The sequence below is a fragment of the Seriola dumerili genome, unplaced genomic scaffold (genome assembly GCF_002260705.1).
Source record: "Seriola dumerili isolate Sdu_G_001 unplaced genomic scaffold, Sdu_1.0 BDQW01000073.1, whole genome shotgun sequence".
Classification (NCBI taxonomy): domain Eukaryota; kingdom Metazoa; phylum Chordata; class Actinopteri; order Carangiformes; family Carangidae; genus Seriola; species Seriola dumerili.
This window is the reverse complement of record NW_019174328.1, coordinates 5,876,934-5,892,133: the sequence shown is the minus strand read 5'-3', so window position 1 is coordinate 5,892,133 and position 15,200 is coordinate 5,876,934. Positions and strand designations below refer to the sequence as shown.

The following is a 15,200-nucleotide window of genomic DNA, read 5'->3' as shown; positions in this document are numbered from 1 at the left end:
TGGCGTCCAGACGGTGGAGCTGAGTGACTGTGAGAAGACCCAGGCTCTGGCCCTGCAGGTGCTGCTGTCGCTGTCCAAGTTTAACCAACACCGCATCCACGAGATGGACTGTTACCATGGTTACTCTATGATCCACCAGGTCCTCATAAAGTCCAAATGCATCGTGGGATATCATATGCTAAAAGTGAGTCACACCTTGAATGCTTTGCTGTCTTCTGTTCCAACAACCTTTGCTGATGTGTGCGGTAAAGCATATTCACCACCACTTGTTTTCACCATGAATCTGATCCAACCCAACACTCCGGTGCCTCTTGGAGCCGGTGTCGGTGACCCTGCTGTTACTTGACCCTCTGGCTGTGTCTGTAATTGAGCTGTGTGATGGCTGTGTGCTGAAATGGATTCTGTCTGACTTGATGAAACACTGAGCTCTTGCAGAGTCACACAGCAGTCCTGATTGTTTTTGTCACTTTAGGCTTGCACATACTGAAGTGTATAGCACAGATAAAGTAGTGTAATGTATCAAACACTCATTGCTATATGAAAAGGAATGTGTTGTGTTACAGTTGTTGGATTTTTTTTCACTTGTACTTTTCTATTTATACCATTTAAAACACAGTAAAATAAAATCAATGAATGTAATTTAATAAATCCTTTTACTGGACTGTAACTGAATTCATTTGTCAGACAATAAATAATGTAACTAACCGTGGATAAGACTGCGAGCTTCTGTCTTACCTCAGACTTCCAGAGACCCAAAGGACTGCAAGATTTATGACCACTGCAGTGAAGCTGGTCACAAATGATAGACTTTGATCAATACAAACAGGGCTGCTCTGGGAGTAAATGGCATTGGTTTTGACAGAGTGATAAGCGCTCCAAAAAATTTCATGGAGAATTTATTGATTTTCTTCCTGTCTGTGGTTCTGCACTGTAAGGTTGTTTCTGGAGAGATAGTGATTATCGATATGTTGAGGTATGTGTCTGATTAGAGTGAACAGTAGATTATAGAAACACTGTAGAAGAGGCTGTATTTCTGATGTGGTGGCCATATTGTGTCTCTGTAGACTCTGCTGGATGGGTGTTGCAGTGGACCCGTTCTCGTCCTGGGGGACGATGGGCAGTTTCGTTTGGACACCGAGTCCATCGCAGTGGTGCAGGACATCAGGCTTCTGTCAGACGTCCTGTTGGACTGGAAAATCTGGGCCAAGGCTGAGGTAAACACACACATCATGCAGCCCAGATTGTTGATTGTCATAAACTAAAATGAAGACAATAAATACAGCGTTACATAACATAGCCATAAAGCCAAATATATACTCAAACTATAAACTGGTAATCTGCATAGGTTTATTTCCAAATATTGTTTTTCCAAGATCTGGTGATTTGTTGTTTTCCAATGAGACGTGAAAATATAGTAATACACCAAAGTAAGAAAAGAAAATACTGCTAGTGCAGTTTCAGCCAGTTCTATCCCCTACAGGAGACGTACAGATGCCATTACTGATTTCTTGTTCAACCCAAGCTCTGCGAATCCCCAAAGAAAAGCAGAAAGTTCAAAACATCATCATGTAATGATGAGCGAGTAATAAATTCATACACAGAAGCATCTCTCGGTCACAGGCTCATTGATTTCATTTTTACCATGTTTCTTCAAAGAATACCCAGAATTTAAAAGTAGTAAATTGATAAATCGATAAACTAATTTTGACTAGACTAAGAACTATGCAGTCTGGCCAATGGTTAAACTGAAGTGTTTGCACTGCAAATTGTATTTTTCATGTATCTATAATATACTGGAAAAAATAATCACTGATAAAATCAGAGAAACAACAGTAATGAGTCCCTTTAGATTTGCATTCTGTGCAGCACTGGTTCACTATGATGAGGAGGCATAGGATGCTCAACCCCACCATTAGATGATGAAGAACCACATCTGTCTCTGTTCATTCACCGTTTGTGTTGTTTCTGTCAGTGCGGAGTGTGGGAAACACTGCTTGCTGCCTTAGAGATCCTCATCAGGGTGCACCACCCTCATCAGGTCTTCAACATCCGTCAGTTCCTCAAGGCTGAAGTAGTGCATCGCTTCCTGCTCACCTGCCAGGTGTTACAGGTGGGTATCTGTAACGAACCTGCTGTCACAATACCCTTTCTCTTTTCAGAGACTGTTACTAACAACATTTTGTTTGTCTTAAGGAGCATCGGGACGAGCATCTGACTGCCATCCCGCAGGAAGTCTGTTTGTCATTCGTCAAAATCATCCAGGAGGTACTCGGGTCACCTCCGGACATGGACCTTCTCAAACTGATCTACAACTTCCTGCTGGCTGTTCACCCACCCACCAACACCTACGTCTGCCACACTCCATCTAGCTTCTACTTCTCGCTACACATAGGTGAGGAAGCAGCGCAGTTGAAAGCAGCACCTCTGTATCAAAGTGCCATTAGTTTAATGCACTGAGTTCTTTTGATGTCTCTGTTTGTCAGATGGGAAGCTGTACCAAGAGAAGGTGCAGTCCATTATGTACCTGAGACACTCCAACAGTGGAGGGAAGTCTGCCAGCAGCTCTGTGGTGTCACTCTCCCCAACTGTCTTCACTGATGCTCCCCACGAAGGTACAGCTGCTTTAACTACATTACACTGACCTTGAGGGGCTCCCTGCACCAATCGCAGTGAAGATAATTAAATAGAAACCTTCACTTTGTTGCGTAGAATGACATTATAAATGGAGAGATCAGCAGTGCTTTTATGAGTGCATGTGCCTCTAACAACGGAAATCTGTTTAACGTGTTTAGTGCTGTATCAGCCCTGTTTTCTCTCTGTGATGAATTACAGTCACCAGAGTTTTATTTTAAGTACCTAATGTAAACACCATTATTTCTGGGGAAAAAGCTGATGTATGAGCATTAGGTCATTATATGTTTGTGAAACGCCCTCCCATCTCCCTCCACTTTTTACTTTAAAAATGTAATCTAACTGCTGCTCATAACAGTAGTTCTCACAGAATCCATCTTTTTTATGCATCCTATATATCTTCCTAGCTATGCCTTTTGTCCTCTTTTATCTTTTATTGCCCCACTCAGTTTTACAATTACAAGCCTCTTTTGTCGTCATAACTGTGCTTTTTGAATTTAATTCCTTTGTATTTCTTGTAAAGCACTTTATAACTTTGGGAGAGGGCTGTATAAATGAAAGAGTTGGCTGTGATAACAGCAACTGTGCAACAATGCAATGAGATGACGTCCAAAAACATAATAACAAGTGACATTTCCTGCACGAACCCTGTTGACAAGATACTTGTTTTTCTGTCTCACTGTAATTAAATGCACAATTTTGTCAATGAACAACCATGCTTCTGCTCTGCCCAATCATGTTATTCATCACTTTCATCAATATTGCTATTTGCACTGCATGTTTTGTACAATGCACCTGCATACAAATAGGCCCCTCGCAGCCATCAGTTATAAAGTCGAATAATTTATAAATGCTGAATCATTTTGTTGTGTTTTCCAGGCCATCTCCATGCTCCTTCCCCTGAACACGGTGGTGAAGATCAGTCGTTACGCCCACCTAGTCTGGCACCTTCTCCGTACTCCTCACCGCTACTGACACCTCGACTCGGACACGGGAGCTCAAATGAGGCAGGTGAAAGTGACGGGGTCTCCCTCGCCACTCTACAGGCACGGGGCAGCACAGAAACACTCAAGAAGGGCGGAGGTGATGAGCAGCTCCTGAGCAGCTGTGAATCAGCAAAGACAATCTGTGACTCTAAGGACATAGGTGAGGGAGGAGCCCAACGCACTCCTTCCATCAGCGTGGAAGAGGAGCGGGACGAGGCGGCGGAGGTAGACAGTCTGGCAGAGGGAAGCGTGGGGGTGGCAGAGTCTGAGGACAGGTTTGACTGGGCCAGTGATGAGGCGCCGCGCCGCCCTGACAGTCTTAAAGGCATCCAGTCCTTCCAGAGGAGCCACAGCAACCTGGCCAGTCTGGGCCTGGCCTTCCCAGCTCCAAACGGCTCGTTGGCAATTGGCCGCTGGCCCAGTGCGGCTGACAGAGGTTCCATGCCTGAAGACTGGGAGAGCTACACTTACTCACCTGGCTATGAAAGAGCCCACAGCAAGACCGAGTCCAATGACAGGTACGCTGCCATAGTAACCTTAACCATGACATCCTCTTTTGAGTGTCTGATAGTGTGTTACTGACAGTGAGCACGAACAGTCTCTTCAACATTTTATCTATTTGTATGTATATGTGTGTTTTGTTTTTTTTACTTAACTCCAAAATAGGTCACTTCCTCGACCACAGCTTTTCTTTGATAAAGAGGTCCTGTTTAAGGATTTACATAATCTTCAGCCTCCTTAACTTTGAAAATGATTTACACTGTAGTGACAGTTTCAGTTTGTTTCTGCCTGCCAACTGCTGGCGTAAACTGATTGGAAATAAAAAAAGAGATTTGTTCATTGCAATCCTGTTTTCTCAAAAGTCACCTTTTGTAAAACGTAAAATTATATTAGAATATTCTTTTTATACATGTGTCATTTTGAGAGCACTAACAGAGGGATTTGGCTAGTTATTCATGCACAGTAATTCAGCACCAAAGTCTAAGCTGTGTGATTTTCAGGTCCAGTACTGAGGACTGCCTGGTGCTGATCTGCTGTGGACTCTATGATCTTCTGAGAGGTGTCTTGCTGCTGTTGCCCGATCTCATGCTTGAAGAGGTGATGGACAAACTCATCCAACCAGAGGCCCTCATTGTCCTGGTCAACCACTCGTCACCTCTCATCCAGCAAGGAGTCATGAAGGTTAGTTCAGTATCCTCTCTGAGGAGTCTCATATTGTGTCAAGCGAGTTGATCTGATTTTGCACCAGGAGCCTGTTTTACTACACTTAAGATGGCACTATGGTGTTAGCCAGTGTAGGATGGTTTTGCTCATTACCATTCCCAAAAGTCACATTCACACATTTGTTGTACACATTTTATGCTTTTTCCAAACACTTTTAGCAAACCACTCACAGAGAGTGAAACTGTCGTGCAGCATTGATGTCAGAGTTTTGTAGACAATTCAGAAGAAAAAATGTGTACCCAACTGCATCAAGTCAAATAACCAGAAACTTGGAAAGACTGAACAGCCAGAAAGAAACACAGTCCACAGATGTTACACTTTGGTTTTTGCACAAAATAAATAAATGAGATAGGAATATTAATTAACAAGCTTTAGAAGTGGTGGTAGGCAGATTTCGATGCCTTTGCACAGAGCCAGGCTAGCTGTTACGGCCTGTTTCCAGTCTTTATGCTAAGCTAAGCAAATAGGTGCCCAAAAAAACTACTGTTCTGAACCACAGAACATTCAGGACAGAGCATTATTTAAAGCAGAAGAAGGCAGATGAAAATCTAAGCATTGTTCTTATATTATTCTCACCCCTCTCTCCCAGCTGTTGGATGCCTATTTCAGCCGAGCCCTCAAGGAGCAGAAGGAGAAATTCCTGAAGAACCATGGCTTCTCACTGCTGGCCAACCAGCTGTATATTCACCAGGGCAGCCAGGGGCTCCTCGAATGCTTTCTGGAGATGCTGTTTGGGCGGCCGGTGGGCCTAGAGGAAGAGTGAGTCCAGGAACAACACATTTGTCAAGCCATAGTGTCTTGTGCGCCATAGGGACAATATCTTATATTATGCATAGGATTGTCTACTATATGAATAAATGTGTTTGATGCACACATTTATTTGCACATTTGTACCATCATTTTTCTTTTCTGTAATCTTTTCCAGTCTGGACCTGGAGGAAATGGAAAATATCTCACCTTTCAGAAAACGCTGTATTATCCCAGTGTTGGGTCTTATTGAGAACTCCCTGTATGAGAACTCCTTGGTGCACAACATCCTGTGTATGCTGTTGCAGCTCCTTAACGCCTGCCCCAAGCTGGCAGACATCCTTCTAGACCACGGGCTGCTCTACGTGCTCTTTAACACCCTCTCCACCCTCAACGGCATGGAGAACGGGTACGGCTGCCAGGACTGAGGATGATTCATTCAAACACCATCATGGGTTTTGTCTTGAACCTTTGAGCCATGAATTAAATCATTAATCCTCTCACTGTTCATTGATTGAGCGTATACAAGTAGTAGACTCGCTTCCTCTGCTTGGTGTTTTATTGTTTTCCTTGTCCTCCCTCTGCAGTATTCCCCTGAATGACTACAAGCTCCTGGTGTGTGACATCCAGCAGCTGTTAGTAGCTGTGACTATCCACTCCTGCAGCTCTTCAGGGTCCCAATACTTCCGCATCATCGAAGACCTCATTTCCTTGTTGGGTTTCATGCAGACCAGCAAGATGCGTCGCACACAGGGTGAGGAGTGAATTTCTGAAATTCAATACACATGCAAAATGTATCGGTGTTGTCATCTACCATGCTCTGCAGTTCTGGTGAAATCAAGCTGTCATGCTCTGCTGCAGAAAGAAACCGGGCTGTCGCTTCATTATCTACGACTGCAGAGTGGAAACTCATTTGAGAAAAAAAAAATCATTTGTGAACTATCTCACATCTCCATCTTCCTACTAAATGGTTTTCTCTCATTTGTCCCTAAATTTGCTCTCTGAAGAATGTATCTCCCATCTCTTCCCCATTAGCGCTTATTTCTCTACAATTTTTTTTTTTTGATCTGATATAATCATTCTGTGATCACAAAAACATTACAAAGGCATTATGGCTTTGTACTTGCCGCCCTTTATTTTTGGTTGTTTGTCATTTTAGTAATTATACTTAACTGTATTATTGCTCCCATTGAGCCCCATGCTCAACAGAACACCCTCCTTTTTCTTTCTCTTCTTTTCCCGAAGTCGGGTTCAGCAAACTCTCTTAACTGCACAAACTTGTCATAAGCTTCTCGTTTCACCTTGATGAATGCGACCTGTTCATGAAAAGGTGTGTGTTTGTAAGATTTGATCATTAGGTTAATCTACGATTCCAAATTGCGCTCTTTTCTGCTCTCTTAGTGGGCAGGTTTCATTGATAAAAATGTTACCGAAGAGTAGAAAGGAGAATTGCAAATCAGCAGATGAAAACACAATAGTGGAATAATAATAATGATTATAATGCAGCTGTCATTGCAGAAACTGTTGAGCCTCTCAGTAAATTGCCAGGACAAGATGCACATTACACTGATGAACAGAGTATTAAGTGAGAAATCAGTGTTTGTGAATTAGCAACAAAGACATGTGTGCTCTTCCATGAAACGTGTTGTCACTACCAGACAAAGAGCATTAATATGACTTCTAACATGACAAAATCCATATCTCTATTTTCTCCCAGAGATGTCAGTGGCTTTGCAGTTCCGCGTCCTTCAGTCAGCCATAGAATTTATAAAGACGACAGCCAATCAGGAACCTCAGAGGCTGAGCAGCTCTGTTAATACACCAAGCTCTCCACATCATGCCATCCATCAGAAGCGCAAGAGCATCGCAGGTGAGTGTTTCAAAGTGATCCGACATGTCGAGGCAGAATTGACCACCATGTTTTGTCAAGTATTTCACTGCGCCACTCTCACCTGTCTGTTTATCGATCCTCTCCTCATCCTGATCCGAAGGTTCCATTGCCATGAAAGACTCCATTATCCCTCGTATCCCCAGACAGCACTACTGCTCCTATGGCCAGATCCCCCTGTCCCCTCCCTTCAGCTTCCTGTCTCAGGACTCCCCCCTCCCCTCCCCCTCAGGAGCTCCATCCTACATGCTCCACTGTGACGCAGGTAGCTGGGACTGCGGTCCACAGCGGAGAACATCCTCCCTGTCATGGGGCATGTCTCCCACTTCTGCAGTGAACTCACCCTTTACCCCCAACTCACCTTGGGGGGGTTAATTTGCCCAGTACCCTTGTGTGCTACTGGTGCCTTTGTGTGTATGCACATTTTGAATGCTTAACTAAATCAGTGTTAAGCATTTCAGCACAGATGGCATTTTGATCATTGAATCTTTATAATTCTTCTCTGTGTTCAATGATATATGAGACATTTGCATAACTTTACTCTGAACTTTAAAGGAGAAAAGTATGTGTACTTTCATTTACAGATGTGAGCGCCCTGTTTGTGTTCTCACAACTGAGCTCGTACAAATGTTGTGCTTGTAGGTCGTCGCCGGTTCTCTCTGGCCCAGACTGACTCTCTCCTGATGCGGATGCGCTCTGTAGCCAGCGATGAGCTCAACCAGATGATGCAGAGGAGGATGAGCCAGGAAAACCCCATTCGTGCCAGCGAGACTGAGTTCGTCCAACGGCTGCAGAGGCTCGTGGTTCTTGCTGTCAACAGACTCATCTATCATGGTAAAAAACGTTTTCTTCTCCCACTTATCTATTCTGATCTTCTCCATTTTCTCCTTCACCTCATATAAACCGAACCTGCTGTCTAATCCTGGTTCTGTTTAATTGTGTCTCTCATTTCAGATGTGAGTCAGGACTTATTTGACCTGCTGAATATTCCAGACTCCCCAGACCAACAGATTTTCACACCAGATCAAGGTGATCAAGTGCAGGATGACATTGGCTCCGCCTCTGTCCCACACTCTCCTACCCCCTTCACCCTACCACCTGCCAGCAAGAAGAGCTTTCAGAAAGACATCCTCAAGCTCATGATGGATGGGATCAAAATTAGCCTGGTAGGTCAAAAGTAATTGTGCGGCTTTTTTTTTTTTTTAAGCTGTGAAGAGCCAATGTGATTGCCATATTGTGAAACCGTATGTCGATGGTTGTGATCTCACAGGGCAGCACAGGTCGGGGAGGAGCCCCTCATCAGCAGTGGCGAAGGATCTTGTGGTCGTGTCGAGACACTTTCCGGGTCCAAATTGGACGCCTGCTGGTGCACACACTCAGCCCTGCGCTTCCGCTGTCTGACAGGAAGGAGGCACTGGAGTTTGTGTTTGATCCCAGACACCTGGATATCCTGAAGGAGAGCCTCAGCCCGGGTCTAGAGGTGAGTGGTGACGGAAATGCATCATTAAAATCCATTTATCACCTCACACATCAACTTGGTTGTTGTTCACTTCCAGGCTCTATATACTAAAATATTATAATTCTGGTCATTTGTACCTACCAACTGTAGATCTAAATCTTTTTTGTGTTTGCTTCAGGGGAAAGTGTGAGTGAGTATATAGTATGTTAGCTTTGTTTGTCATTTTGACTTCTTCAGTTTTCCAGGAGTTGTCAGGCCTAGATTGAGAAATAACAGATGTTTAATGCTCTTTATCAGCCCCCTTGCATTGCCATATTCACTCCGCATCCTCCTCTCAGACCTTACTGAAGGTCAGCCAGCCGTATAAGGCTTGTTTCCTGTCCATCACTATGTGACTTGCTTCAGACACGAATAAAATTTTAATCGGGGGTTCTCTCTGTAATTCAGCACGGACCGAAGCTGTCGCTGTACCTGTACGAGATGCTGCATGACCACAAGGACAGCCTCACCAAAGATGAGCAGAACGCCGTGGGTGTATTCATGACCTCTCTCAAGCTTTGTGGCCATCGCTGCATCCCACCCAACGCACCACACAAACAAGAGTTGCTCAGGGCCATAAAAGAGGTAAGTTGTATAAAGACAGCCATTGTCAAAGGGAGGAAAACAGCTTCTAAGGCTTTTTAATAAAACATGAAATACCAACTGGTTTGTGCAGGTGGCTCCATAAAGCCTGTCAGCTTTTCTTCTTAGCCAGAAAAATACATGCGAAGAACTTGTTTACTTGTATATTTATTCTCACAGGAAAAATTCAAGTATGAAGCCGAAGAGAAAACAAGCAAAGTGGCGTGGGAAAAGAAAATGGCCAACACTCAGAGGAAGTGAGTCTGGGATATTTTTCTGATGTGAAATTGATGTTCAGTACAAGAAAATAATAGTAAGAATTGTGTCTTTTTTTCCACTCCTCTATTCACGCCATTCTGTCTTACTTCTCTGCAGCCTTATCCAGAGGCTTGATGGAAAGTCCAAGGACATTTCCAAGATTGCAGCAGATATCACTCAGAATGTGTCTCTGCGGCAAGGCATGGAGAGAAAGAAAGTCATCCAGCACATCAGGGGACTCTATAAGACTGACCTCAGCGCCAGCCGCCACTGGCAGGAGCTGGTGCAACAACTCACGCATGACCGGTGGGCATGGGAATGTATTTCTCACATGGGTTTTTGCAACATCATTAAGTGCAATAATTAAATCGTTACCGTAATGATGATTATATTTCTCCAACTTATTTTCCGGTAATTTTCTCCTTTAAAAAACAGTAGGGAAAATGACATTCTAATGTGAAACACTTTGACTGCAGTTTGTTTGAGTAAATAAACTGGAATGAAAAAAAAAAGATTCCCTCAGCCATGTAGAGAAGTAGAATACAACAGAAGAAAGTATGATTTGTAAAATAAATCAGGCCAACTTTTTGATCTATACATGTGTAAATCCATATCCAGTGAGGCAGGGCTGCGTCTACAGCCACGAGAGCAGCTCTGTCGGGCTGGACTAACACACAGCTTACAGCTGCATGCTTAAAGCAGCATGGTAACAAGCTCACAATTGACAAAAATAAAATGCTAATATTTATCAGGTTTAACATTTAGCATGTTCGCCTTCTTAGATTTTAACATTTGCTAATTTCCTCTAAAATTTTGACCTACTGTTGGCACTAGAAGAAATGTTTTTTAGTTATGTCATTGCAGTCCATCCAATACTTGTTGACATATTTTAGTCTGCCCTAAAGAGGGCAACTGCCATTCACAGAGCCATGTTAATTTTCTTTTTGGCAAATTTGATCTTCCTGCACAATTAGCTAAATTCAGAAACAGATGCTAGAAATGTGATTATGGTGATGATGAACTTATTGACTAAAAAAATCTCAATGAGGCTTTAAAAAACTCACCATCTGAAATTTATGGAAACTGTAGAATATGAACTTCTTCTCTTCGTGAAGACATGACATCTCACTGGTAGCTATGGCCCTGCAGTCAGGTTTCTTCTGTATATGAGTAGACAAAGTGTTAGACGGCTGTAATGGTCTGTTTCAGCGCGGTTTGGTACGACCAGACATCCTACCCAACATCCTGGCAGCTGGACCCCACTGAAGGTTCGAACCGGGAGCGACGGCGACTACAGAGATGCTACCTCACCATCCCCAACAAATACCTGCTCAAAGACAGACGCAAGGCTGAAGGTGGTTACACCCTTGATGGCAAAATTCCATCCAGTACTAGTGAGTTTGTCTCCCTTAATCTGACCTTCATGTCTTATTTAGACACCATGAAGCCACCACTGTCCTTCCTGTTTGAGGATAAGACTCACTCCTCCTTCTCCTCCACTGTCAAAGACAAAGCCACCAGCGAGCCCATCAGGTATAACTTTCCTCCTCTCTGTCTCTCTGCCGCTCTGTAAGCCTTTAGTAAACATCATATCTGTCTCAGAAAGCCAGGATGATCTGAAGAAGGTACATAAATGTCTAATAGACTGGTGCTACATTGAGAGATGTCTATGCTTTATTCATATGGTGTATTGCTTGAATGAGAAATGTCTTTTTGTCCTTAGGTTCACTAGACGTTGCATCAGCGTGGCCCCCTCCAGAGAGACAGCAGGGGAGCTACTTCTGGGTAAGTCACTGACCGTCCCTCGCAGCTGTTCCATGCATAATATACTCAGCCGGTTACAAGGCACAAAGAGTAATGTGCTCTCTCTGAGGCACTAGAGAATATTGCTCTGTCCTCACACACAAGTGTTTGTTAGTTATTCAGTGGGGGAAGCTTTTGTTTGTCTTGCTCTTAGTACACCAAATCTCTCTCACTCTGCGCTGTCTCACAGGAAAGTCTGGGATGTACTTTGTGGAGGACAACGCTGCTGATGCTCATGACAACCAGGTACAGCCAGGCTTTACTGTCCAGGCTTGTTCTCTGCCAGAAGGATGGCACTGCCTTATGTGAGTCTGCCTGGCAACTCAGCACTGGATGTGTTTATGTGTTTGGACAGAGCCTTCACGGGGAGACCGAGGCACCTTCCTTCTCCTGGACGTACGAGGAGATCAAGGAGGTGCACAAGCGCTGGTGGCAGCTAAGAGACAACGCTGTGGAGATATTCCTCACCAATGGCAGGACCCTGCTGTTAGCCTTTGATAACACCAAGGTGAGGCAAACACACAAGGCTCAAATGAGTCAGTGGAAGCCAGTGGAAAGTTGGGTATACAATAAAGAAATACTGAAATGAATGCTGACATTGTTCGTGACTGGCATACAATAGATCTTCCAGCGTATTTACTTGAACTATTTAAATTCATTATCGCAAAGAACTGACTGTGCTTATCATCCATAACTAGACTACCCAGCAGATCACAAGAGAAAAATTCATTCCATGTTCCATTTGAATATTAAAATGCAGCCACACAGGATGGACTGTGATTAAAAATGACAAGATGAAAGAGCCCACTGATGCTCAAAGAAAAACATGTAAGAATAGACAAAATCATGCAGCTTGAAAAAAAATAAAATAATGATTTGCTGTGAGAGTTAATTGTTGAATTGCCTTTTTGTTGTTCTGTCCCTGATGCCTTTTGAGCTGTGTGGTATTCTTTGCCAGAAATCAGTCACAATAATAAGATATAGTACCATTATATTCTGTAAGGAAAAAACTGTTATTATTGTACTTTCATTTAAATACTGAAAGAATGTTACAATGAGGTCGGACAACTGACTTTTAAGCAAATTGGGGGTTTCCAGCAGGAATTTCAATCTGCCTTCAGATCATCTGTGGACTTGCAAAAACTTTAACTGGATAAACAGGCAAAAAGGATTTATTTCCATTTTCCCTGTGTGTTCACTTCAGGTTTAGACTGATATGTTTTGGTTTTTGGTGCAAACATTCATGTCCCCCTCAGGATGAATTGTAATCACTTTGGTGAGCCTCTGACTTTTCATCTAGAACCATCATCAGGCCAAAAATTTGATTTATTCAGTAGGTTTAACCTGCAGTTGAAGTTTTTGTTGATTTGCTAATTAGTAAATGTGAGCTTGTTAATGTGCTAAACTAAGAGGGTGAACATTATATCTGCTTAACATCAGCATGTTGGCTGTTTGCCATGTTTTTGGGGCATTTTGTGCATTTATTATCTTTGGCTTGGTTTGGTGGAAACGTTTCAGCTTTTAGATGAATTAAACTAAAATTTAAGACTAATTGAGTTATTCTATGTGGATTTGCAGCTCTCTTAAGGCACCGGGCTCATTTTGTCAGTGGCACAGGAAACGGAGATACACAACATTTTAGTGATCAAACTGTTAATCAGATTTAATTTGCAAGTTAGTTAGTTAGTTTCCATGTTTGGAAACGATCTCATGGTTTTCTGCATTCTCGCCTTTAGTTCCGTGACGACGTCTACCACAACATCCTGACATCTGATCTGCCTAACCTGCTAGAGCACGGAAATATCACAGCACTCACGCAGCTGTGGGGCTCGGGTCAGATCTCGAACTTTGAGTACCTCACTCATCTCAACAAGCACGCAGGCCGCTCCTTCAATGACCTCATGCAGTACCCTGTGTTCCCCTTTATCCTGCGAGATTACACCAGCGAGACGCTCGACCTGCAGGACCCAAACATCTACAGGTCAGTGGCAGATGGTTCCTCTGTTACTGTGTTTTGCAAGGCATTTGAGGTTATACCAGGTTTTAAGAGGCTCATACAGATTAGTCTTAAGCATTGTGATACATATTTGTACCTGCTCTGTCACTGATGCGTTAGATACTCTGTATTTTAAGTGTACTGCTCTCATATATTCTTAAGTGTTCTTCATACATATGCTAGTTGTTCCAAACTATCATGATAAATCAGTGCAGACATTGTTAATTGATATATTATGTTATTCTTTGATGGATTAGATGGTAAATGAGGCCTCTCTGAAGTCAAGACTCATGACAGGAAAATCATTTATAATAGGACACTTGTTTATCACTATTGAAAATCATGATTAATTTCTGTTTTGCTTCCATTTTGTCATTGTGCAGGAATTTGAGCAAACCCATCGCAGTCCAGTCAAAAGAAAAAGAGGATCGCTATGTGGATAATTACAGGGTAAGGCCCCGTTGTACCTATTAGCATGTCTATTGGATGTTTTCAGTGGCGCCATGAATAGTCAACTTGACCAGCGATAATATAGCAAGCAGGAATGATCGGACCTCAGATGCATTTCTCAGACCTGGGACACACCGCTTACCTCACCTGTGCGTGAGGGTTAGGGTTAGTGCGGCTCACACATGTGTGTGTGTCCACAGTGATGCTGTTACTTCCAGCGCTGTCTTTAAACATTGACCCTGCCTTTGATAATGGCAATGATAAAAACCTGAAGCGATTAAAACATGAAAACTACTGCCCTTCACCTAATGGTCTGTTAACTTATAACTAGTCTGGCACCTGTTACATCATCAAACAAGGCTAGCCTATAACATTAGTGGTCTGATGGTGTGTGGAAAAAGGTGGTCTAGGGTGAAGCCAAATTCCAGGCCTGACTTACTGTTTCATACCACTCCTGGATGTGCCATTAAGAAAACGCATTGATGTGTGTGTTTGCTGTGAAGTACCTGGAGGAGGAGTACAAGAAGGGCATCCGTGAGGACGACCCCATGCCTCCTGTCCAGCCTTACCACTACGGCTCCCACTACTCCAACAGTGGCACTGTGCTGCACTTCCTGGTCCGTATGCCCCCGTTCACCAAGATGTTCCTCGCATACCAGGGTGAGTCTCACATTAATGTTTACTAAAAGTCAAGGAAGGAAATCTTAAGCCAGGAAAATAAAAAACTCCTGGCTGCATTATCTTTTACAGTATTTATAGTTTCAACAAGCACTGTAAATGTTAAGTGAGTGACAGCCCTGACTGTGGGTGGCTCTTTAACAGCAGATGATTATCATACAGCTCCAAAAAGCTTTTAGCAGCACCTGTCTAGTCCCACCTGTCTGCGTTACACTGACAGCTCCATCTTAATTGATTCTGAGGCTTTTAGTACTGAGATGCTGGAACTGAGCAGCGTGTTGCCGTAGCCGTGCTGCGTCACATGTATTAGCCATGAAAGGTTACTTCATCTCAATACATTTCTCTGATCAACTCCTAGTGCCTTCCCCTTCTCTTTTCTATTTCTTCCATTTATGTTAATAGTTTTTTCATTCATTTGTGTCTCTCCTCTGATCCTCTTTTTGTGTGATCGTAAATGTA

General features: G+C 43.2%; 1 protein-coding gene across 1 annotated transcript in view; it reads left to right on the top strand.

Moving 5' to 3' along the window:
• lyst (lysosomal trafficking regulator) overlaps positions 1–15,200 on the top strand; it is a 41,455-nt gene that overhangs the window by 20,809 nt on the left and 5,446 nt on the right. The window contains 25 exon segments of the mRNA XM_022743670.1: positions 11–184; positions 1,065–1,214; positions 1,973–2,110; positions 2,194–2,392; positions 2,484–2,612; positions 3,511–4,135; positions 4,619–4,799; positions 5,431–5,600; positions 5,767–5,997; positions 6,176–6,342; positions 7,306–7,458; positions 8,119–8,310; positions 8,431–8,642; positions 8,747–8,956; positions 9,383–9,559; positions 9,737–9,813; positions 9,932–10,120; positions 11,024–11,169; positions 11,251–11,347; positions 11,538–11,599; positions 11,808–11,863; positions 11,973–12,125; positions 13,354–13,598; positions 13,997–14,063; positions 14,567–14,723. Of these exon segments, the coding sequence (XP_022599391.1) occupies positions 11–184; positions 1,065–1,214; positions 1,973–2,110; positions 2,194–2,392; positions 2,484–2,612; positions 3,511–4,135; positions 4,619–4,799; positions 5,431–5,600; positions 5,767–5,997; positions 6,176–6,342; positions 7,306–7,458; positions 8,119–8,310; positions 8,431–8,642; positions 8,747–8,956; positions 9,383–9,559; positions 9,737–9,813; positions 9,932–10,120; positions 11,024–11,169; positions 11,251–11,347; positions 11,538–11,599; positions 11,808–11,863; positions 11,973–12,125; positions 13,354–13,598; positions 13,997–14,063; positions 14,567–14,723 (4,357 nt within the window).